General features: G+C 44.7%; 2 protein-coding genes across 6 annotated transcripts in view; both read right to left on the bottom strand.

Annotated features, from left to right (window-relative positions):
* The window catches only part of RRM1 (ribonucleotide reductase catalytic subunit M1), a 46,030-nt gene extending 42,130 nt beyond the window's left edge, over positions 1-3,900 (bottom strand). For both annotated transcript variants that reach the window (XM_010366944.2, XM_010366945.2), the window contains exon 1: positions 3,434-3,900. In XM_010366944.2, coding sequence (XP_010365246.1) covers positions 3,434-3,452 — 19 coding nt within the window. In that variant the 5' untranslated portion in view covers positions 3,453-3,900. The remainder of the gene's footprint in view (positions 1-3,433) is intronic.
* A 1,346-nt stretch (positions 3,901-5,246) lies between these two features.
* STIM1 (stromal interaction molecule 1) overlaps positions 5,247-24,119 on the bottom strand; it is a 218,053-nt gene continuing 199,180 nt past the window's right edge. For 3 of the 4 annotated variants that reach the window (XM_030917547.1, XM_030917548.1, XM_030917549.1), the window contains 6 exons: positions 23,556-23,733; positions 16,093-16,260; positions 15,464-15,564; positions 14,946-15,181; positions 11,900-11,966; positions 6,327-7,170 (listed from right to left, as the gene is read on the bottom strand). In XM_030917547.1, the coding sequence (XP_030773407.1) occupies positions 6,657-7,170; positions 11,900-11,966; positions 14,946-15,181; positions 15,464-15,564; positions 16,093-16,260; positions 23,556-23,733 (1,264 nt within the window). In that variant the 3' untranslated portion in view covers positions 6,327-6,656. Of the gene's footprint in view, positions 7,171-11,899; positions 11,967-14,945; positions 15,182-15,463; positions 15,565-16,092; positions 16,261-23,555; positions 23,734-24,119 lie in introns of all 4 variants that reach the window. The other variant, XM_010366943.2, reaches the window with a different exon arrangement.

The following is a 24,119-nucleotide window of genomic DNA, read 5'->3' as shown; positions in this document are numbered from 1 at the left end:
AACCATGTCTGCCTACTCATCACAGGAATCCCAGTACACAGCACAGTATCCACACACAGAGTTGTAAAATAATATAGCAGGCTGTGAATGGAATAGGAAGGAAGGAAGGAAGGAAGGAAGGAAGGAAGGAAGGAAGGAAGGAAGGAAGGAAGGAAGGAAGGAAGGGAGAGAGGGAGGGAGGGAAGGAGGGAGGAAGGGAGGGATAGGGAAATAATCTGGAATAAAAGAAAGATTAGAGTGCAAATGGATGCTTTCGAAGACATTATTTCGTAAACTTTTGTATCATTTTATGTGTATCCACATATATACACGTATGTCTGTAAAACGTTTTGTTTTTTACTGCGAGTTACAATCCAAAGTTTTGAAAATACTACACTAAATTCCAAAACAGTTTACAACTCAGTGAGCTACTTTGTCATTTACTGCAATGGTTCTCAGTGTTTATTTTTTTAACCATAATCTCCTTGACGAATGATACTCTCCCATTAGGAAAAACAGCTCAAGATAGCAGATGAAAAAAACTCATCTACTATTCTCTTCTATCTAACAATTTTCATATGGATTGTTCCTAAATCCCTAACAATTTTAAGTTCTTTGAAGACAGAGCTGCCTTCTCCATTACTGCCCTCACAGTGTTTAGCAAGACATTAGCACATTCAGTAGGTACTTGAAAGTCAACTTCCAGTTGCCCTTCTGAATAATTATATTAAAAATAACAAAACCTAGCTGGGCATGGTGGTGCACATCTGTAGTCCCAGCTACTGAGGAGGCTGAGGCAGGAGAATCTCGTGAACCCAGGAGGCAGAGACTGCAGTGAGTTGAGATCACGCCACTGCACTCCAGCCTGGGTGACACAGCAAGACCCCATCTCAAAAAAAAAAAAGAAAAAATTAACAAAAACTATAGGAGTTAGTCTGATATTTCACTGACATGCCAAAAATAAAAGGGGAAAAAAAAGTCCAGAAAACCAAAAACCCTATGCATATTAAAGAAACATAAAAATAAAATATAGAAACATAGAAATATAAAAAAAAAAAAAGAAACAAATCTAAGTACATGTTGTATACTAACAAGTCTTGCTGAATGCTACAATGGCAGAATCTACAGCATGAACCATCTGGATCAAATTATGCTCTATGAAGGAATGAGAAACAAAATAAGCTCTGCTTTTTAGTTAGTTGTAGCTAGCACTTTTTTTTTTTTTTTTTTTTGAGACAGGGTGTCACTCTGTCGCCCAGACTGGAGTGCAATGGCAGGATTTCAGCAACCTCTGCCTCCCAGGCTCAAGCAATTCTCCCGCCTCAGCCTCCTGAATAGCTGGGATTACAGGCGCAAACCACTACCGTCCGGCTAACTTTTGTATTTTTAGTAGAGACGGTTCCACCATGTTGGCCAGGCTGGTCTCAAACTCCACACCTCAAATGATCCACCCGCCTTGGCCTCCCAAAGTGCTGGGATTACAGGTGTGAGCCACCACTCCTGGCCAAAGTAGCACTTTTTAAACAACAGTATTTAGAAGTAGACTCAAAATGTTAAAAATTCAACAGAGTTGAATTTTATCCATTCTGGTCATCTAAGTCCATACATTTTCAATTCATCTTTGTTACTAACTTATCATAAACCATCCTAAACATCTCTCCCATATCTAATGATTTAAAAAATAGATGCTCAAGCCAGGTGCGGTGGCTCCCAGCACTGTAATCCAAGCACTTTGGGAGGCTGAAGTGGGAGGATTGCTTGAGCCCAGGAGTTCAAGACCAGCCTGGGCAACATAGCAAGACTTCATCTCTAAAAAAAAACTAATAAATAATAATGTAAAAAAATAAAAATACAAAAATAGATGCTTAGCTCTCACTCTTAGGAATGGATCAATAAAAGATTTTGCTCTTTGGTCAGCTAAAATGGGAGCTAGGAAAATTCAGAGAATGATGTTCTCAAGATACCAAAAACAAGAAGGGCCACTACTGTCTACCTTTCCAACTCTTGTCTGTAGTTAAACCAATCTGGACATTGGCTGTAGTTAAACCAAATCAACTACCTGCTTATTCACAGCACTCATCAGGTCCTACATTTTGATACAATTATTTTCTTTCATTCTTTAAGAATCTACTCATGTCAGGTCCTGTGCTAAATGTGAGCAGAAAAGTCTCCATCTTGCTTGTATTCCCAGCACTTTGGGAAGCCAAGGAAGGGAGGATGGCTTGAGGCCGGCAGTTCAAAGCCAGCCTGGGAAACACAGCAAGACTCCTTCACTACCAGAAATTTTTAAAAATTAGCCACTCATGGTGGTGCATGCCTATAGTCCTAGCTACTTAAGAGGCTGAGGCAAGAGCATCACTTGAGCCCAGGACTTCAAGGTTACAGTGAGCTATGATTACACCACTGCACTCCATCCTGGGTGACAGAGCAAAACTCTGTCTCAAACAAATCTCTATCTTTGATATGTTCACAGCCTAGAGGACAAAACAGAAACAACCAGTCGATCAACCAGTATTTACTAAGTGCCTACAATTTGGAAATAATTGTATTGCTTTAACAAAGGCAAGTAGGTTCAACTCAAAACTTGTTCATACATATCTCATGTGGCTGTTAAAAGTATGTTGCTCTTGTTTTTCCAACCCGATTAAGCCTATTCCCAAGGCAGGGACTGTCTCCTCTTATAATCTCACAAAGCCAAGCAAAGGACTGGGCACAAAGCAGGGACTCGGCAAGTCTAATGAAAAGGAACTGTTGAGAAAGAATACAAGTTCCTGACTCTTCCCAGGCCCCATCTTGTCAGAAGATGTCTCAACCAACCTTCTCTGATTCAGTATCTCTTGCCATGAAGGGAAAGGAATGCCAGGATGCTGTCTGTCTGGGATCTGTTTTTTCCACCCCATACTCCTATCCTCACCCCACAAAAGAGATCAGTAAACTGACAAGTGGCTATGTAGTGTAAAGAGTCCCCCTCCTTCTTTCCCAGCTGCCCCCCCACCCGGTGCCTAAGACAGCTCACCAACCCCACGGTTTTCCAAATCAAACTGTATTGTCAGCTATGGGTGACTTTGGGTCAGTTGCCGAAACCTCGCTCTGAGCTTCAGTTTCCTCATCTGTAAAGTGGAGCTAATAATCTCTCTCTCTCAGAGGCTTGTAGAGAGGAATAAAATAGTGCCTGGAAAGTGCTCGGCATTCACTACTCGATACAGGGCGTTATCCTTTTGAAAGGCGGCAGGATGACAAAGCCGAAGGGGCGCAGCCTGAAGGCCCGAAGGAGGTTCGGGGCAGGCTGACTGAAGACGGAAGGCCGAGCGAGCTGACAGGGCGGAAGGCCGCGGCGGGAAAGGCGGGAAAGGCGGGAAGCAGCGGAGGCGGGCGGGCGGGTTGGGCATCAGCTCCGGCTGCGGCAGCCCGCGTCCCCTCACCTCCCTTCTCGCCCACCTTGTTGCCCCCTCACCTCGCTTGATCACATGCATCGCGGCTAGTGGATGAGGCTCTGAAGGATCGGAGACTGGAGTGCGGCTCTAAAGCGCCGGCGGGATCAAGAAGGTGACAGAGTGGGAAAGGTTAGGTTGCAGGCGCTGCTCAAGGACAGGAACTGGAGTTGGAGACGGACAGCACTTTCTCCAGAGCAGAGGCGCAACAATCCAAATCCCCTTCCCGCGCCCGCCACCCGTGACGCACAAAGGGGTGCGACGGGGTTCGAATGACGTTACTCGACGCTGCGGCTCACGCCTGGGGTAGGCTTCGCAGACTAGTTCAGGCGCCTTGTAGCCGCCATGTTGAGTCTGGGCAAGAGCTAGAAGACTGCGCCTCTCCCATGGGCCCCGTTGGATGTGGACATGCCCGGTGGAAACGCTGCTCTCCTGCCGCCATGTTTTGTGTGGGCAAGCCCAATTTGGAAGCCCTGGGGCCCTGGCGTAACGCCTAGAGCCTGCTAGGTCAGGCGCCGCCCCTGTCGCCTGCGTGTCTCCGCCGGAGGAAAGGCGGTTCGCTTATTTTGTTACTTTTGAAGTAACTAAACCTAACTGGCTGGAACGTTTTTCTTGCTTTGACATTTATTATAATAATCCTAACACTGCCGTCCGCTGTGGGCTCAAGCCTAGGCTCCACAGCCGTGGGCAGCTTGGAGCCCCAGGGCTTTCAGATCGGCCAGAAGACTGGCACTCAGGAACTGGAAGAAAACCGCGCAAGGCCAATGACGTTTGGATTTTATCCTGACGCAAATCAGATCCCTGAGAGAATTTTAAGCAGGGCAGGGTCAGTACCCATTTGCTTTTAGGGTTCTTCAGTGGATGGTAGCAGAGACAGGGTATTTGCCTTGTGGAGGTAGGATGGACTTGGTGACTTAAGGTGGAAAATAAGAATAGATGAGAACCCTCATATGCAACGCTGGTGTAGAAGCTTCTGATTTGGGCTACCAAAGCGATCTTTACGAAATTTCATCTGTGGCATCTTTTCCCTAAAGCCTTTTCGTTGGTTTCTCACTACCCTCCAGAAGCTGCCCAAGCTCCCTGTGAAGTAATTTGAAAAATCATGGAAAGTCATAAGTGTAATCGCAGCATCTTGGGAGGCTAAGGCGGGAGTATCATGTGAGGCCAGGTGTTGAGATAAGCCTGGGCAACATAGTGAGACCCCATCTCTGCAAAAAATAGAAAAATTAGGACAGCGCGGTGCCTCACTCCTGTAATCCCAGCACTTTGGGAGGCTGAAGTAGGCAGATCACGAGGTCAGGAGTTCGAGACCAGCCTAACCAACATGGTGAAACCCCATCTCTACTAAAAATACAAAAAGTAGCCAGGCATGGTGGCACGTGCCTGTAATCCCAGCTACTCAGGAGGCTGAGGCAGGAGAATCGCTTGAACCCAGGAGGCAGAGGTTGCAGTGAGCCAAGATTACGCCATTGCACTCTAGCCTGGGCAAGAGAGCAAGACTCCGTCTCAAAAAAAAACGAAAAAGAAAAATTAAATAGATGTTTTTTAAAAGTCATAAGTGAAGTTACAGGATAGATAGGGTCAAGTTTACCCAGACATAGGGTTTCCCAATTTAGCAAATAAAAATGTGTCCCAGACACTGCATGAGAGAAAATTATACTTTAAAAACTATCTGAAGTTCAGATTTAACTGGTCATCCTGCATGTATCTGGTAACCCTGCCCACAGAGCTTCTGGGTATGTGCATTCAAGTTTCATTTTCCCTGGGCAAAGGAAAGATAGTCTCTTCATCCCATCATGCCACAGCACAGAGAACACAATGAGAGTCAAAGCCAGCAGGGGTTAAAATCTCCTACATGCTTTATTGGACTTCAAAGAGTCTTATGAAATAACACAGAAAACCCCATTTGAGGGTGTCCAGGGGGTACAAGGCAGTCTACAACCTAGCACCCTCCTAAGACCAGCCCCAGGTGCACCCACCCTAGGCCCAAAATAGGATCCCAGGATAAAGGCATGGCAGGGAGTGGGGCAGAGGGAAAATACCTTTGCAGCCATAGCAAAAACAGGTAAGGGAGAGAGATGTATAGAGGGTGGGAAGGGTGGGGGGAAGTGGTCACACAGCCACCTTCACCTATACCATCTTCCTTAGCCACCCCTTCCCCAAACTGGTTGTGTCCTTTTTGAGCCTCTGGCCAAGGCTACAAAGTAACATGAAAATGGGATCTAACAAGGGGAATATGCAGCATAGGCACTTGGGAAATTCAGGAGATTTTTTTCCTTTTAACTTGTTTGTCTTTTGGCTCAAAAATATGACAACATCCTTGCCCAACAACTCCAGGGCTCCATAAGAGCCCTGTATCATGGCTGTGGCTCCCCGGGCCAGGGGAGCCACTTGTCCTGAGCCCCAGGAGTATTGATGCTTGGGGAGCTTTGGGGCAGCACCTCTTAGAGACAAACCCTCCTGCAGTGTGGGGGAGCAGGGGTAAGAGGGAGGCAGGTGTGGGTGGGAGAAGAGAGAAAAAGTGACTGCCTTATAACCTACAGTTCTGGCATCCACTCATGCTCCAATGAAGAGAGGCCTCTTCCAACCCATCCCCAAGCCTCTCTTTAAAAGTCTCTGGTGGGTTGTTCTCTGAGAATTGGTTTCACTCCCCCATGGACTCCTGGAAGCCTGAGTGAGATCTAGGATGAGGTTCCTTCTGACCCACAACAATACCAAAGAACAAATCCCAAAGATTAGGCCCTGGCCCCAGTCTGGAGCAAACAGAACCACTGTGAGTGGGGTGGAACGGATCTGAGGCAAACATGTCAGAAGTTACTCCTCCTATCTTCCCTGTAACTGCTAGGGGAAGCTGGGGAGTGGTGGGAGGGAGGAGCCTGAAAGCAAGAGACAGAAACAAGAAACCAAACCTCAAAACTGGGACAGCAGAGACAGAAGCTGAACTCCAGAGGTGGAGCTGGGAGCTGAGGGAACAGCAACTAAGACATGCACTGAAGTGGAAAGGGAGTGACAGCAGCAGCCCATGGTTGGGAGGGAGGCAGGGCAGGCAGGCCATGGTGGTCAGTTAATAAATAATAATGAAGGACCCAAGGATGTACAGTGCAGGTATATACAGTGCCCAGACCCCTGGACCAGCCCTTCCCATGCCCCACTCTTGGGACCAGTTATCTTGAAGGGAGGGAGGGAAGGAGAGGCAGAAGACCCAGGAAAGGACAAGCTGTCCCATTACTGCCACCCCCATCCTGCCTACTTCTTAAGAGGCTTCTTAAAGATTTTGAGGGGAAACTTCTTCCGGCCTGGGCTGGAGTCTGTCTCCTCGCCAATAGAGCCATTATCCTCCTCAGCCACAGCCTTCTTGCCAGCCAGGTGGGGAATGCGTGTGTTTCGGCTGGCTTGCAGGGCTCGGCTGTCCCCAACTGGAGATGGCGTGTCTGGGTCTGGGGAACTGGGGCTGTGAGAACGGGAAGAATCCAAATGTGGAGAGCCACCAGGTGGGGCTGAGGGGCTCAGCTCCATTAGGCTGTGGGCCTTGTCCAGCCCATGGTTCAGCGCCAGTAATGCCTTGGCCAGGGCAGGGCTGTCAGGCAGTTTCTCCATCAGAGACCCTGGGTGGACCCCCTCGATCAGCCGATGGCTGCCATTGGAAGTCATGGCATTGAGAGCCTCGTCTGCGGCACGGCTCATCTGAGGAGGTTTGGGGGCCACACGCTGGCGGTCACTCATGTGGAGGGAGGACTCCGAATCGGAATGGGTCAAATCCCTGCAAGACATGGGGCAGAGAGGAAGAAAGGGACATATATTGGATGGGGTGATGGTGGAAAGGTGAAGAGGAGAGTGGGACAACACAAGAAGACAAGGACAGGGTAGGAAAATGGGGATAGAGCGGCAGGAGAGAGAAATAGGATGAACAGGCAGGTGGGAAGGAGAGAGGAAAGAGGAATAGACAGAAGTTGCACAGCCGTAAATATAGGATAAGAGAGGAGGCAGGAGGAGGGAATGAGGATAGATTGGAAAAGAGACAGGAAAAGGAGAGTAGAATTGTAGAGGAAGAAAAGCAAAAGGATAAGCAGGTAGAAAGAAGGGCCAAGACAGAAAGACAAGAAAGGGAAAAGTGATGGGGAGAGAAGAGAGACAAGAAACAAAAACAAAAAATGCCATCATCTGTCTGGCAAATGGTTTTCCAATGGCAATGGGCTCCACAACTGGTGAATGCTCTGGCTCTGAACTGGTGCAACCATAGGCTTAAATTCCACAGGCATCCTCCTCAATAAAATCTCTGCCTTCTCATAGCTGGCTAGATTTCCTGGGACTCAATCTTAAGCTAACACAGAACCCTGTGTTAACTGCTTCGAGTCACCATTTTCCATGCCTTCCTCCCCCACTTACTCCTGTCACACCTTAGGATATTATCCAGTCTGGGTCAGACCCCAAGGAACAGGGCACATGCAGTCAGTGGACCTGACCCAGGCCGGGGATGAGAAGGTTAGAACAGCCTTGCAAAAAATCCTTCAGCCACCCCAAAAGGCCAGGATGCTGCCTCTTCTAACCATCTCACAGGATTCAAAGGAGGTCATAGATAGGTATTGCAGAGTTCAAACCAAAGTCTGTGGTGCGGCAGGAAGGGTGGGGTCTCTTACAGACCTCTGCTGACAGGGAGAATGTAGGGAGGCATAGAAAAACAGGATGTTGGCCTTTAAAGAACAATGGTTCAGAAGAGTTCTGGACTCTTCTGTGCGATCTTGGACAAGTCATCTAAACTTGCTAGTTCTTAACTTTGGCCCAGTGAAGATAATACCAATTCAATTTCTCTTACAAGACTGGAGGATCAAATATGCTGGCAAAGCACTTGGAAATGTAGAAATTATTGTGGGAATGAAGATGATGAGGCCTGCCAAGCTGAAAGGCCTATGTAAGGGCCGGTCACAAGAGGCTTCTTTGCAAGGCTGAGTTATGGAGACATGCCACCGCACACTGGACATGCACACACAGAGGCTAGTCTAGGAACTTGAGACCCTCTAAGGAGCTGGTGGTTCCTAAGCCATGAATCAATTCCAGATGCCACTCCTCCTGCTCTACAGACAAAAAGGTAGATATGGAGGTGCTCTCCTGCCAATCCTGAATCCTCCTTCTGCCTTCCTAGAGGCCTGAGAACTTCAGCAAAAGCAGAGAAGAGAGCTAAGGGAAATGTTTAAACGTCTGCTAGCCAAAGGGGAAGAGTCATGAGTGAGAAAGGAGACCACCATAGGACCTAGAAAGAAAGAGGCTGAGGGTCAGAAGTTAGGGAGGGAACCAGGCCCCTGAAACAGGCAAAAGCAGGGGGTTGACTCATAGCTATTGTAGACTTAATTCTCAGGAGGAAGCAAATAACTAAGTAGCCACCCCATGGGCCAGTAACTTCCTGGACTCAGCAGGCAGCAGAGAACAAGTCCACCTCAGCTTCCATTCTACAAATACTGTGTTAGCCACATATTCTAGTATTTACAAATATTCAGTCTCATATTTGGTTTCATACATCTGACACTGTCCTTGCTTCTAAACTTGTCCTTGTTTCTCTAAGCCCCAAGATGATCCTCTCCATATGTTGCCTTCTCCAAACACTATTATAAACCAATGAGCAAGGTGCCAAGGAAGTTCTGGGGAGCAATCACACTAAGAAAAGGGGTCCTCTAAGCTGAGGAAGTGAAGATCCTGGGATCCTACCCTCTCTAACACCAAGGAGGAGAAATCAGGAGGTTAGGGCTTTCCCAGCCTCACTTCTCCTGGACCACACTCCTATTTGGTCTTGATTCCTATCCATCTTTTCATTTATTTATTGACAGGGTCTCGCTCTGTCGCCCAGGCTGGAGTGCAATGGCGTGATCTTGGCTCACTGCAGCCTCGACCTCCCCGGCTCAAGTGATCCTCCTGCCTGAGCCTCCCGTGTACCTGGGACCACAGGCATCTGCCACCATGCCCAACTAAATTTTTGATTTTGTAGAGACAGGGTCTCACTTTGTTTCCAAGGCTGGTCTGAAACTCCTGGGCTTAAGCAGTCCTCCCCTCTTGGCCTCCCAAAGTGCTAGGATTACAGGCGTGAGCCACTGCACCCAGCCCGATTCCTGTCCTTCTATGCCTCCCTCATCAACTAAAAGTTTGGACTGCCAAAGCAAGATAAGAACCTGGGAGGAAGCCCAGGGAGATATAGGAGGGAAAAGGCCCAGTATGAGGCAGGCTCACCTTCCCTCCCTGAATCACTTAGAACAATCAGGCCAGGGGTCCCTCCCCAAAGGCTGGGCTGCCTCGGACTCCCATCCCAAGCTACTGACCTTACCAGAGAGCCTGTTTGCCTTTACAGATGATCCTCTGGTGCATGGTGCAAAAGAAAATTAAGTAGTGAACAGGCCAGGTGGATACAGGTACCTCTCCGCCCTTCCTCCCCACTGCCCTCAGCTTAAACCTTGGAGCATGGAATTCACAGCATCCCCTAGTTTCCCCAACCCAATTTGATGCTCTCCATCTGTATTGGAAGGAGCAGTCTCCCTTCCTAGGCTTTTGGATGAAAATGAGAATGAGAATGGATATGAGTGGCTCTGCTGAGTAATAATCCTAGTAAGGGCAATCCCTTTGTGCAAGAGAAAGGAACAGCCCTCGAGCATAACTATCCAGAGGTTTAAGGGGCAGAGTTGAATAAATGGGTATCCAGAGTGAGATAGAACTGACAAAAAGCAACAGAGTAAGCAGACTGCAGCCCGGAGGCCAGGACTGGGCTGTGGTCACCACTTCAGAGATGAGAAGTACTTCCAAAGGGGAAGGACTTTCTGAGTGTCTCCTAAGCTTGTTCCAGGCAAGGTCAAGGCTACTACCTCTGATCCTAGTCTACCATCTTGGGTATTAGCAAGAAAAGTCCCTGCAGCTGCCAGACAAAGCTGTGGAAGAAAAACCTTTCACCAATTATTTTCCAGTATACTTTTTGAGACCTTGTGAAAAGACAAAAATATCCAACGGAGTATTCTGGAATGGAAAGCCAAGTTCTAATCTGTCTCTGCTCTCAACTAGTTGTGAGACCTGGAGGGAATTACCCTTTTAGAACCTTAACTTACTATTCTAAAAATGTATATTTTAATTCCTGCCCCACCTATAAACTCTTCTTGTCCAAAACCCCAAAACCTATGTCCCCTGTCTTGGTTCCCTAATTTCATGAAGGATGCTATGTCCATTAAGTCACTCAAGCTATAAACCTGAGTGTCATACTAGATCCTCCCTTTCCTTCACCACTGTAGCCAGTTACCAAATTCATCATGTCTTTTTATCCCAAGGCCTCATTACCTCCCCTAGTGGTCTACTGGAATGTTTTCCAAATTCCTGTAGTCTTCCGCTTCCTTCCTTCACACAGCCACTAAAATGTTATTTCTAAAATGCAAATGTGACTGATTAATTTTCTCTTAGAAACCCTTTTGTAGTTTTCCATCTCCTAACGGGTAGAGGCCAAAACCCTTTCCTTTCAGAGCCTTCATCATTTTAGCCTCAGCTGTTTCTCTTTCCCACCAACACATATCCAGTGTTCTAACCACAAATATATCATATTCTCTTGAATCTCCATGTCTCTGCACACAGTGTTTCCCCTGGCTAGAATATTCTTTCTCCTTTCCCTTCACACAGGATGTTCATCTCTTTGGTGAAGCATTCCACCCAGGTACACACTGTTAGTCACTCCTTCCTCAACACCCCCATAGCACTTAATAAATTTTCCCATAATTATTTATGTATCTCTCTCAGACAAGATTGTAGTTCTTGATGGCTGGGATTGTGTCTTATCACCAGTGAACCCCTATGCCCGGAAGAGCCTGGCACAGAGTAGGCATTAGTAAATGCTTGTTGAAGGAGTGAAGGAAGTGAGGGCCCAAGTGAGAACTAATGTGAAAGTGCATAGTTTAGGCAAAAGTGCTATAGGGTCATGAGGGAAGAAAGTCGTTACTCATTTTTAGAGTCAGGAAACCCCAAACACAGAAGGGGAGAAAGTAGGCTGACCTTAAAAAGGAATCCCAGAGCTGGGAACAAACAGGATAAGAAGAAGATTCCCCACTGCACACACCCCCAGAGTTGATCAAGCAGCAGCTGGCAGGCAGAAACTAAGGTAAAAGCAGCAGAAAGGGAAGGAAGGGAAGAAAGAGAAAAGAGACAGCTGATACCCCAAGCTCTCTGAATGCCCAGGCATCACAGCGGTGCTGTCAGAAGGGGGTGTGTCAGGGTAGGGCTCCGTCTGGAGGAAATAGGAAGTGCTGTGGTGGTAATAAACAGGGTGGACATGGACGGTGGTGATGGTGGTGGTGGTGGTGGTGGTGGTAGTGGTGATGGTGGTGGTAGAAGAGGAGCAAGCAGCAGCAGCAGAGGCAGATGGAGAGCTCGTCCCGTAGCCTTCAGAACTGAAAGACTGTCCAGATGAAAGGCTGCGCATTCGCCGCAGAGATACCCGGCTTGTCAAGAAGTGGCCAGCCTCGCCCTCTACCAACCTCTGAGATCCCAGGCCATGCTGTGGCTCCATCAGGCGCTGCCGAACACTGCTCTGCAGGCTAGGGGCTGCAAGGAGAATGAAGAAAGTGTCAGGAGGGGCCAGCCCACTTTGGGCTGGCAGGTAAGGAGGTGCCCATGAATAAATGCTTGCTGGAGACCACCCTGGGCCTCTAATGCCAATTGGGAGGATGGGGCACTTCCTCCCAGAAACCTCCCACCAGGGGTCCTAAAAGGATGGGAAATTGAAGATGAGGTACCCGGGTCAGTTTTAGTGGCAATTCCAATAGAGGAGACCTATGGCCAATGTCACTATAAAGGGAAGTGGCAAGGCAGTTAGTGAGTAGACACAGGCAAGGAAGGGTAGGATAGGGGCTTGGGACAAGGTCCGGGAGAGTACTAAGAACCAGCCTTTTCAGAAAGCCAACCTCAGGAAATAATTCACAGCATAGACAAGGACTTATACATAAACATGTTCACCATTAATAATAATTGAGAAGTAAACATAATTGTTTACTTTTTATTAATAGCTATATGAAAGTAAACATAAAGAATGAACAATGGGAAAATGACAATATATCCAGTTTCTGGGATACTATAGAGCTATTAAAAATGATGCTTATAAAAAGACTTTAAGAAAATAGGAAAAATGCCTATTAAAATGTTCAGAGGGGAAAAAGGATACAGAATTATATGTGCTAGCCTTGAGCTTTGGCATACCAAACACTAGAGTTTGAAACCAGGACTTTCACTTCTAGTTGTGACCTTGAGCAGCTGACTTCCCCATTTTAACTCCTAATTTCTAAAATCCTGCAGGGTTCTTCTGAGACTTCACAATAATGTCTTTAAGGCACCTGTTTCAAGTTATGGCACTCAATAAATGGTAGTGGCTATCATTATCTTAACCACATAAAAAATTTCACAGACAAAAGAGTGATAGAGAAGGTGCTCAAATATGGTGGGACTATGGATGCTTTTTATGCTAATGTTTGCTCTTTTTCACTTTCTAATAAGCACATAAACAACAAGGAACCAGCTCTTGGATCAGGCTGCAAATCGGGGTCCTGGAGATAATGGCCACCATGCCCAGTGAAGGGATACATGGGCACCAAGTAACTTAGGAATATGCTAGTACATCCCCCCTTGGGCTCACTCCCAGCTAAAAGACAGTACAGACCTTTATTCTTTCTCCTCTACCCTGATAGATAGGCTTCTCTGCTTTCTCCCGAAAGATGAGAGAAGGGGCCAGGTTACAAGGGTGAGAGAAGCCTTGGAAGGGCCATCAGAGAGAGAGCATAGTTCCATAGTGATAGAGAGTTCAGGAGGCAGGGCTTCTATGCTGGTAGCTTTCAAGGTATGAAAGAGAGGCTGAAGAGGATAAGGAAGTCTGGAATAGGGAGGGGAAGGGAGAGAAAGAGGGGGGAAATTGGGAAGAAAAGGGAGAAACAAGAAAAAGAGAAAAGAAAGGGATGATTTTTCCTTCCCTCTTTCCCTCCCAGCCCAGCTGGAAGAAGGGCTACCAGGTTATCTGCATAGCTGGGCTAAAGGGAGAAGCCTAAGCCTTCCATTACCAGGGGTGTTCTCTATCCAGCTCTTGCCAAGCAGGCTGATTCTTCTTACCCCCGAACTCCCCCCTGTAGTTAGTAGGGACAGTGCTGAGGGGATAGAGGGAACAGGCAGGGGCATGAAGCAGGCAGGAGAAGGGACCCATGGGGTAGGAGTGTTGATTTAGTCCCAAAAGTCGGAAAAACAAAATGCCCCAAAGGGGCTCCTCAAACCGGGGTATTTCCAGAGGGACTGATCATCCGAGCCGGCGGATGTAGAGCAGAGAGAGCGGTCACTGAACCTACGCCCCATCAGCCAGGCAGCATCTAGGGTCAATAGCCAGGCCAAAAAGGAAAATAGAATCTGATTTATGGAGGGCTTTGGCCTGCCATCAATGTAATAAAGGAAGGACTGGGGGCAGGGATTGGGTAGCTCAGAGCTAATTAAGGTCCCTCCCAGCCTGGAGAACACAGAAGCCTTCAGATCAACAAGTCAAGATCAAGCTCTGCCTGTCAGTGATCCCGTCCTTGTTAAGCCTTTGATTAAAGGCCTAACAAGTTATCAGATCAGAACAAAGAGGCTTGGCCAGGGGCAAAGTATTATTGACAAAATTACAAATAAATTCTGTCTGGAGTGGGAATCCAGCCTTATTAAAGAATGTGAAAGTAAGCCCCTAACCCCGCCCTGGACTTCTGCCCTCCCCCGTACTGGCAGAATATAGGCCTAGGGCAATAGCTTTACCATAAGGGCTATTCTACTTACTTAAAATAGCATCTGATCCAAAGAAAAATTCAACTGTGGGCCAGTAAGGGAAAACTCCCTTCATTCACTGAAGAATTCCAGTGTTGTTCCATTTGGCTCTGCTCTACTCAACTCTCATCACTTGCAGGGGAGAAAAGGGAGAGGGAAGACCCAGGACAGAGAAAGAGAGGGTGGGATCCAAGAGTCCAGGTGGAAAGTCAGACATGCTTGTGCAGGAGATCCCTCCTGGGCAAGAATGCCTTTCCAGCTTAGAGGATTTAGGACTATATCACTTTAAGGGACTATTGCTTTATAGGGCCTCTCACAAAAAGACAAAGAGAAACATCATTCCATTCATCTACTTTAGCAATTAAGAATAATGAACAAAAATCAAAATAAATAAGTTCAATAAATAGTCAAAATAAATGCCATTTTTACATTGAAATTCACTAAAGGGCATTATTTTTTATAAAGGTAGATAGAGTGGTAGTTAGGGACAATAAAGTGAAAAAGACTGAAGGGAGACACACTTAGCACAATAGACCCAAAGGGGCATACAGAGCATACAACAAGGAAAGAACACCAAAAGGACAACTATAAAGAAATAACCTGAGCAAACTGTGCTTTATTGACCAAGGTCATGAGTTGAACTATCTTCCTGGGTATCTGCCCCATCTGCTGTTTAAGCACAACAGAGGCCACAGACTTCTCAACCTGTGCATCAAAGGCTCCTTCCTTCATCCCCCCAAAGAGGTCACCTACACTGCATGGACAAGGGAGACACAATCTCCTCATCCATGTCATCCACGTCGTCAGTCATGATGAAGTGGGCAGGGTTGGGGCGTGTACTGCCCATCCAGCTGGGGTCTATGTTGAGGGCAGCCACCAGTGAGTGGATGCCAGGGTTATTGACAATCTGGAAGCCACAGAGGATCTCGATCTGTTGCCAGCGGTGCAGGCGCTCCCGCAATGCTGCTGTCACCTCGCTCAGTGCTTGCCTGAAGACAGAGGGAAGAGAACAGCAGGCACGGACTTGGTGTGAACCCCAATAGGAATGAAGTCTCTTCTCAGAGGAACAAGTTTTGAGAATATGTGTGAATAAAACACACAATAAACTCATAAATTTAAGAGCAAGGCGAGAGATAAATAAAGTCTGAAGAAGGAGACCAGAGCTGTCCCTCCACTAATGAGGAAATGGAATTGGTGTTGGAGGCCCTGTATGCCCTCAAATTCTGAGGATGATATGGACATTGCCAGAGTAGATAACTGGTGTTACTTACTTAGCTGTTAGAATTTTATGATCTACATCATCCAGGGAAGAGCTGTGGGCCACATGGAAGGTGCCAAAGAGTGTGTTTCTCTTCTTTTTTATCTTCTCAGCCTGCAAAGATGAGGCCCCCAGTTCAAAAAGAGCAGGGATTCGAGGCTGGAAAAAATAAGACAGGCCTTCCCCTATGGCTGAGACCCACTCCTCCTAGCCCAACTTAGACTGCACAAGGAAAAGGAAGAGAAAGAGGAAAAAGAGAAAGGCAGGCAAGGTAGAAGAAAAAGGAGGGGACAAAATAGAGAAAGCGAGGGAGAAGCAAAGGGGTCCTTGATAGCCCTTTTGCCCCAGGAGGACCTCTGTCCCCATGGCAGCCTGAGGCTGGCAGAGCTTTCCCTCTGCCTGCCTCCACTTATTTCATCTTTTCCAGAAGATAGGCGGGAATGCCCCTACACCCTCATTCCCTCCTCCAGAAGCCTAAGGACACTGTCAGGAGCTGAACATTAGGAAAGAAACAGAACCCACCACCAGGATATCTCTTCACCCAATGGGAGGAACAGGGAGAGAGAGAGAAGAGGAAGATATGCAGGTAAAAGGGAGAAGGGCAAAAAGGAGACAAGAGGGCAATAGAAGGGCAGTTCTCACCCCCTCCTTGGCCACCAGCAGCTGCTTCTCAGCATTTTGCTTCTTGATGTTGTAATATTGCACCTCCACCTCATGTGTCAGCTGCAGCCACTTCTGAAGGGCCTCTGGAGCATACCATGAGCTGTGTGATTCTAGCTCCTTCTCTGCTTTCCTCAAGGCCTCCCGAACCTGTGCAGCCAAAAGGATGTGAGTTCATTTACTGCTATCAATACTCTCCAACACCTCTGTATGATGCTTCAGAACTCAGACTTCTTATCTGCTTTACAACTCTCCCAGGAAGGAGAAAGGGTAAGGATTATTTTCCATATTTTATATAGAAGAAAGCAAGCTCAGAGAAGAAAATTAACCTACTCAAGGTCCACAGTGTCAACCAGAACCCAAATTGAGATGTTTTTGTTCCCAGACGAAGGCATTCTTTTCTATCACATCAGCTTACTTTCCTGGTCATGCAGCAAGTTCCAGCAATCTTCCCTGATCTCTTCAGGAACAGGCCAGCTAATGAATCATCTTCTTACCAAGAGTCAGGGTCTGTGCTTAGACTTCAAGACATTACAACGTGACAGAAAAAGCACTGGTCAGGAATCTGAAAATCTGGTTCTTGTCCCTGGTCTGTCACTTAACTGGCTGTGTGACCCTGTGCTTCCTAAACCAGTTCTTAATTCGGTGTGAGGCAGGACTTTCTCCCATGCAAATCCAAACTATCAGTGAAGGGGTGATCTCAGGAGAGAATGAGTTCCCTGTTATGGGAGGTATGTGAAGAGCTCATGTCAGAGAGACCTGAAAAATGATTGGTACTTCAGAAGGGCATTGTCCTGAATGCTCTCCAGAGTCTCCTCTAGCCCAGAGACTGTGTCTATGATTCTCTCAGGGAGTAGAGCAAGTGGGCTTTGAAAAGAACTCTGTACAAGGTGGGAAGACAATGAGCATGCCCACACCTAACAGAGGCATTACCAACAGAAGCCAAGACATGAGAGGACCAATGTATAAGTAGAAATAACCAACTTCTCTGCAGGGAGCATGCAATGAGGCAGTCCAAAGCACTAAAGCATAAAAGACTTGAAAGTACAGACATTAATGTCTGTGTACAGACAGACATTATGTACACAGAGTTTCTTGCTGTCTCATCCAAGCTACCAGCATAAGTGATCTCCAACTCTCCTACCTGAACAGAATCCCAGAGAAGATGCTTGAAAGCAGTCTTATTATCCCCAGCTTCAGCCAATGAGGTAAGCATCCTATAGCAAGCCTGAGGTCCTCTCCACAGCCTAAGATAGGCCAGGAGGGCCTCAGCTAGGGACAGAACACCTTTATTCCTTTGAGAGGCAATGAGAGTGCAAATCTTCACTTGGTTTCTGTTCCCCGAAAAAAAAACTAAAAATAGCCCACTCCTGTTTATGTAGCTTCTAAACGAAGACTAAATACTTTAGAAACTAATATACCAAGTCTGAAAATTTATGATCAAGTACTAAATTAAAAGCAGTTTAAGGAATGGGATAAGCTAAGCAGGGAATAATGGATGGAGAAGAAAAAAAAAGAGAGAAAATAGAGGGAAGCATGACAGTCAGGGAGGCATACAAAGGGGCTGGCCTACAAGGCTCAAAACCTGTTGGGAGCCAGGCACAGTGACTCACACCTGTAATCCCAGTACTTTGGAAGGCCGAAGAGGAGGATCACTTGACCCCAGGAATTCGAGAGCAGCCTGGGCAACACAGTGAGACCTCATCTTACAAAAAATTGTAAAACTAGCCAGGTGGGATGGTGTGCACCTGTGGTCCCAGCTACTCAGGAGGCTGAGATGGGAGGATCGCTTGAGTCCAGGAGGTCAAGACTGCAGTGAGCCAAGATCATTCTACCACACTCCAGCCTGGGCAACAGAGTGAGACACTGTCAAAAAAAAAAAAAAAAAAGGCTGTTTGGTTAATGAGAGAAGTAACTACAAAATAAGGAATGGGGGAGATGGAAGACAGACAGAGACAGACATATCATGCCATGCACAGTAATAAATGTCTGATGGGAAGACAACATATGGGCAAGTCAGAGTTCTTATCCTTTTATTTTGTAGCTGTGGTTCTCAACCTTGTAACATACTGTAACCACATGGGGAACTTTTTTACTTTATTTTATTTTGAGACAGGGTCTTGTTGTGTCGTCCAGGCTGGAGTGCAGTGGTGAATCTCAGCTCACTGCAACCTCTGCCTCCCGGGCTCAAGTGATCCTCCCTCCTCAGCCTCCTGAGTAGCTTTGGGACCACAGGCGTGCACCACCATGCCCAGCTAATTTTTTTTTTTTTTTTTTTTTTTTTGGTAGAGATGGGATTTTGCCATGTTGCCCAGGCTGGTTTCAAACTCCTGGGCTCAAGTGATCTGCCTGCCCTTTGCCTCTCAAAGTGTAAGGATTACAGGCGTGAGCTACCATGCCTGGCCAGGAACTTAAAAAATACAGATATCTGGGCCCCAACCTAAAGATACTGATTTCATTGATCCGGGGTGTTTGCCTGGGCATTAAAATAGGCTCTCCAAGTCATTCTAATATGCAGCCAAAGTTAATAAACACTTATCTATATGTTTTAAATAAAGTGTTATCACCTGACTTCCACTTCCCAGTAAGATATAGTAGGTCATGGGAGAAAAACAATTCTGATCCAACACAACATCTGGAAAAAGCTATATACATTTTATGAAAATTGTGTTTTCAAAATTGTTTTTATTTTGAAAAATTTAGAAAATATGTTATTTGTGTAAACATCTAAGGGGCTTGATATAGTTATTTTTATTTTTATTTTTATTTTTATTTTTACTTTTCTTTTTATTTTTATTTTTGAGATGGAGTCTTGCTCTGTCACCCAGGCTGGAGTGCAGTGATGTGATCTTGGCTCACTGCAACCTCCGCCTCTCGGGTTCAAGCGATTCTCCTGCCTCAGCCTCCCGAATAGCTGGGATTACAGGTGCCTACCACCATGCCTGGCTAATTCTTGTATTTTTAGTAGAGATGGGGTTTCGCTATGTTGGCCAGCCTGGTCTCGAACTCCTGACCTTAAGTGATCTGCATGCCCCGGCCTCCCAAAGTGCTGGGATTACAGGTGAGCCACTGTGCCCAGCCTGATATAGTTATTTTAAATGAATTAATAAATACATTTTAATTTTCTGTTTTAATTTCTAATAGGTTAAATATCAACAGTATTATCACCTATCAAAATGTTCTTTGAGGTCCTAAATAGTTTTTAAGAGTAAAGGGTCCTGGCTGGGTGTGGTGGCTCATGCCTGTAATCCCAGCACTTTGGGACGCCAAGGCGGGTGGATCGCCTGAGGTCAGGAGTTTGAGATCAGCCTGACCAATATGGTGAAATCCCTTCTCTATTAAAAATACAAAATTAGCCATGTGTAGTGGCAGGCACCTATAATCCCAGCTACTCAGAAGGCTGAGGCAGGAGGAGAATTGCTTGAACCTGGGAGGCGAAGGTTGTAGTGAGCCGAGATTGTGCCATTGTACTCCAGCCTGGGTGACAAGAGCGAGACTCCATCCAAAAAAAAAAAAAGAGTAAAGAGTCCTAAGAACAAAAAGTGTGAGAACCACTAGACTAGATAAACTAAAAGTCAGAGAGAAAAAGCCTTTCTAAGATGAGTTGTCAATTGTCAGTCATTTTCTTCCTGGGAGACACTGATGATTTTAGGTGAGAGCTGAAAATTGCACTGGACCCACGTAGAAGATCTCCACTGGGGCACAAAGAAAACAGCCTACGATGTGGCAGAACTGCATCTCTCATAGTCTTTCAGGGTTGAAGAGAAAGAAACTAACAGCTTTCCATTCAAAAGTCAGGGAGGGACATATCTGAGAAACTGGGACAAATGAAAGCTACACCAAGTTTTACTAAAACTACAACCTAGTTCAAATGCAGCTCGATCTCTGATTGGCTTGAGGTGATCAGTTCCTTAATATACTCCACGAAAGAAAGGGGGAAAACTACTTGATGGAAGAGAAAATCATCTGGAGCCTCTTTTTTTTAATACACACTGTCCAGCATGTCATAAAAATTACTAGACATAAATGGCAAAAAAAAAAAAATGACTAATAATCAAGAGGAAAAATAAGCAGTCCCATAAATGATCCAGATGTAAGAATTACCAGACAAGGACTTTAAAATAATTACGATTGCTATGTTAAGGGAAATACAGGAAAAGATGGATACAGCAGATAAAAGATAGAAATTCTGGACAGGAAACTGGAACCTATAAAAGAGTAAAGTGGATATTCTAGAATTGAAAAATACATCGTCTGAGAGTAGGAACCCACTGAATGGGTTAAACAGCAGAATGCTTACAGTAGAATGCAGAATTAAAGAACTTAAAAGATAGATCAATAGAAAATAACCAAATCAAAGCACAGAGAGAAAAAAGAACAGAACTGAGCATAAGAGACATGTGGAACAGAGTTAAAAGATCTAACATAAATATTACATTCACAGAAGGAGAGGAGAGAATGGAGCAGAAGTAATATTTTAAGAGATATATAAGTGCTAAAAAGAATGTATTTTCTAGAGTTAGGCAGAGTGTTCCAAATGTGTCAAGGAATTCAAACTTATTAACCATGTTTTTAAATTTTTTATATCCTTATGGATGCTATTGGTGACTTATTATTGAGAGAAGTATACTAAAATCTCTAACTTTGATTATAAAATTTGTCTAGTATCATTTTAGCTCAGTCAATATTTGCTTTATATTATTTTAGACTATATTATTAGATGTATCCAAACTAAGGGCTGTTATATATTAAATTGAATTCATCTACTTATCATTATGAAATATCTATTTTTGGGGTCTAGTAATACTTCTTGACCTAAAGTTTACTTTATATTAATGTAAATATTACATTTATATTAATATACAGCTACCTTTGCTTTATTTCACTTAGCAATTGCTTTAGGTCAATACTTCATGACCTAAATCCTATTTTATATTAATATAAATATTATATTTATATCAATATATAGCTACCCCTGCTTCATTTTGCTGCTTTATTTTGTAACATATCTTTTCTCATCCTTTTCCTTTAAGCTTTTTTTGTGTTCTTATATTTAAAGTGTGTCTCTTATAAACAGCATATAATTGAGTTTTGGCATTAATCCAATCTGACAATCTTTGCCTTTTAACTGAATTGCTTAGTTTTTTTCATACAAACCAAGTCTCAACAAGTTTCAAAGGACTACACCCACACAGCATATGCTCTCTGACCATAGTGAAATTAAACTAGAAATCGGTCAAAGAAAGATAAGTAAAAAAGTCCTCAAGTGTTTGAAAATCAAGCAACATACTAGATAACCATGTGCCAAAAAAGGAGCCACAATAAAAATTAGAAAACTTTTGACCTGAATTATAATAAAAATATAAAATAGAGATTCCTGAATGATCACCTTGAGGGGAAACAAAAGATCCTTGACAGCCTACTCCATATCACATACAAAAGTTAATTTGAAATAATATCCCTAAATGTGAAAAGACAAACAATAAAGGTTCAGAAGAAAATTTAGGGAAATATCTTGGGGATAGGGAAGGATTTCTTAAACAAGAAACAAAAAGCAAAAAGCATCAATTTTTTTTTTTTTTTTTTTTTTTTGAGATGGAGTCTCGCTCTGTTGCCCAGGCTGGAGTGCAGTGGCACTATCTTGGCTCACTGCAACCTTCACCTCCCAGGCTCAAGCAATCCTCCTGCCTCAGCCTCCCAAGGAGCTGGGACTACAGGTGTGTGCCACCACACCCAGCTAATTTTTATATTTTTAGTATGGATGGGCTTTTGCCATGTTGGTCAGGTTGGTCTCGAACTTCTGATCTCAAGTAATCTGCCTGCCTCAGCCTCCCAAAGTGCTGTGATTACAGTCATGAGCCACAACGCCTGGCCGCATTTAATCATTTAAAAAACTTAATCATTTAATCATTTAAAAAACGCAGTTTTTTAATCATTTAAAAAACTGATTAAATTAGAAGCCCTTAAAATCAAGGACTTCTGTTTATCAAAAGACAATATTAAGAGAGCAAAAAAACAAGTCAAGGCTGAGAGAAAATATTTTCTGCATATGTGTGTATACTGACAAAACACTAATATCCAAAATATATAAATAATGCTTACAAATCAATAAGAAAAAGACAATCCAATTTTTAAAATGAGAAGAGATTCCCAAATCAAATGGCCAATAAATTTATTAAAAGGTATTTAATAATATTAGGGAAATTAAAATTAAAATCACAAGATACTACTATACATTTACCAGAATGTTTAAAATTAAAATGCCTAAAAATACTGAGGTCATGGATCAACTAGAATTCTCTTACATTGTTTTGGCAGTATAGATTGGTACAATCATTTTGGAAAACTGTTTGACAGTTTCTAATAAAGCTAAATACATGAATACTCTATTATATGTCCAACAGAAATGAGTGCTTATGCCCACCAAGAGACATATGCAAGAAGATTCATAGCAATATTATTCATAAAAGTCAACAAAGCTGCAGACAACCCAAATATTTATCAATGGAAGAGTGGATAAATTATAGTATACTCATACAATAGATGAGTAACTCAGCAATGGAAATAAACCAACTATCACTACATGCAACTTTGATGACTCTCATAGACATAATGTTGAGCGAAAGAAACAAAACACAAAAGAGTATATACTGTATAATGCCATTTATATGAAGTTCAAAATTAGACAAAACTAACTGGTTTACAAGTTGTGACAGTAGTTAACTTTTGGATGAAATATTAACTGGGGGAGCAAAAGTGAGTTTTCTGGGGTGCTGAGAAGGTTCTGTATTTTGATCTGGGTGGTGGTAACACAGGTACGTGCATATGCAAAAGTTTGCCAGCTGTATACTTATGACTTGTACACTTTATGTAAATACCTCAAAAAAAGAAACAAAATAACTGTTATCACCTATTATCCACTGTTCTTTGAAAATCATAGTGACTATTTTTATAATTTTCTTTTTTTGGGTTTTTTGTTTTTTTTTTTTTCCGAGACAGAGATTTACTCTTGTTGCCCAGGCTGGAGTGCAATGGCACGATCTCGACTCACTGCAACCTCCGCCTCCGGGGTTCAAGCAATTCTCCTGCCTCAGCCTCCTGAGTAGCTGGGATTACAGGTGCCCGCCACCACACCCAGCTAATTTTTTTGTATTTTTAACAGAGGTGGGCTTTCACCATGTTGGCCAGGCTGATCTCGAACTCCTGACCTCAAGTGATCCACCCGCCTTGGCCTCCCAAAGTGCTGGAATTACAGGCATGAGCCATTGTGCCCATAGTGACTATTTTTTACAACTTGAACTCTTATTGGTAAGAGTCCAGTGACTCTAGAGCATAGTCTTTGGATCACATTTCAAATTCCTCACACATGAAACTTCCAGCCAGACCCTGGGCCCCTGCCCTTTGCCCACCCATCAAGGTGTCCAGGAATTTGTGGACTCTCCTACCTGCTCCAACTCCTCCTCAGCATATTTTTGGCGGCTCCGCTCATTCTCAGTACCCTCCCGCAGCTCCTTCAGCCGCTGGGCTTCCTGCTTAGCAAGGTTGATCTCATCGCGCAGCTTCTTCTCCAGATGGACTTTCTCCACCTCCACTGTGCGGTGCTCCTCCTGGGCCTTGTGCAGCCTGGGGGGCAATGCAGGGAGCTGGAGGAGGCCAGGCAAGGGGGTGCCAGCCAACATGCCATGAGTCACGGCACCAAAGAGGAAAATGACGGCTCCAACTCTCAGCATATATTCTCCCTGCTCTGCTGACTGTCTGGCTCTGAGCTAACTCAGGGCCAATAGAAACCACAGTTATTACCTAATTCACACCTTGACCATCATTTTGCTGCCAGTAATCAAGGCTGTGGAGCCCGGTTCTCAGGCATCTGAATCCCTCCTCTAAACTGTCTCATACAAAAATCATAACAAGTACCAGTTTACAAGGTACTTCCCATTTGTCCTCCCAGCAGATAATGATATATTGGTACCATTATCAGCCTGGGACAGGCAGATATGGAGCCTTAGAGA

The sequence above is a fragment of the Rhinopithecus roxellana genome, chromosome 15 (assembly GCF_007565055.1).
Source record: "Rhinopithecus roxellana isolate Shanxi Qingling chromosome 15, ASM756505v1, whole genome shotgun sequence".
NCBI lineage: Eukaryota > Metazoa > Chordata > Mammalia > Primates > Cercopithecidae > Rhinopithecus > Rhinopithecus roxellana.
This window is presented reverse-complemented; position numbering and strand designations above follow the sequence as displayed.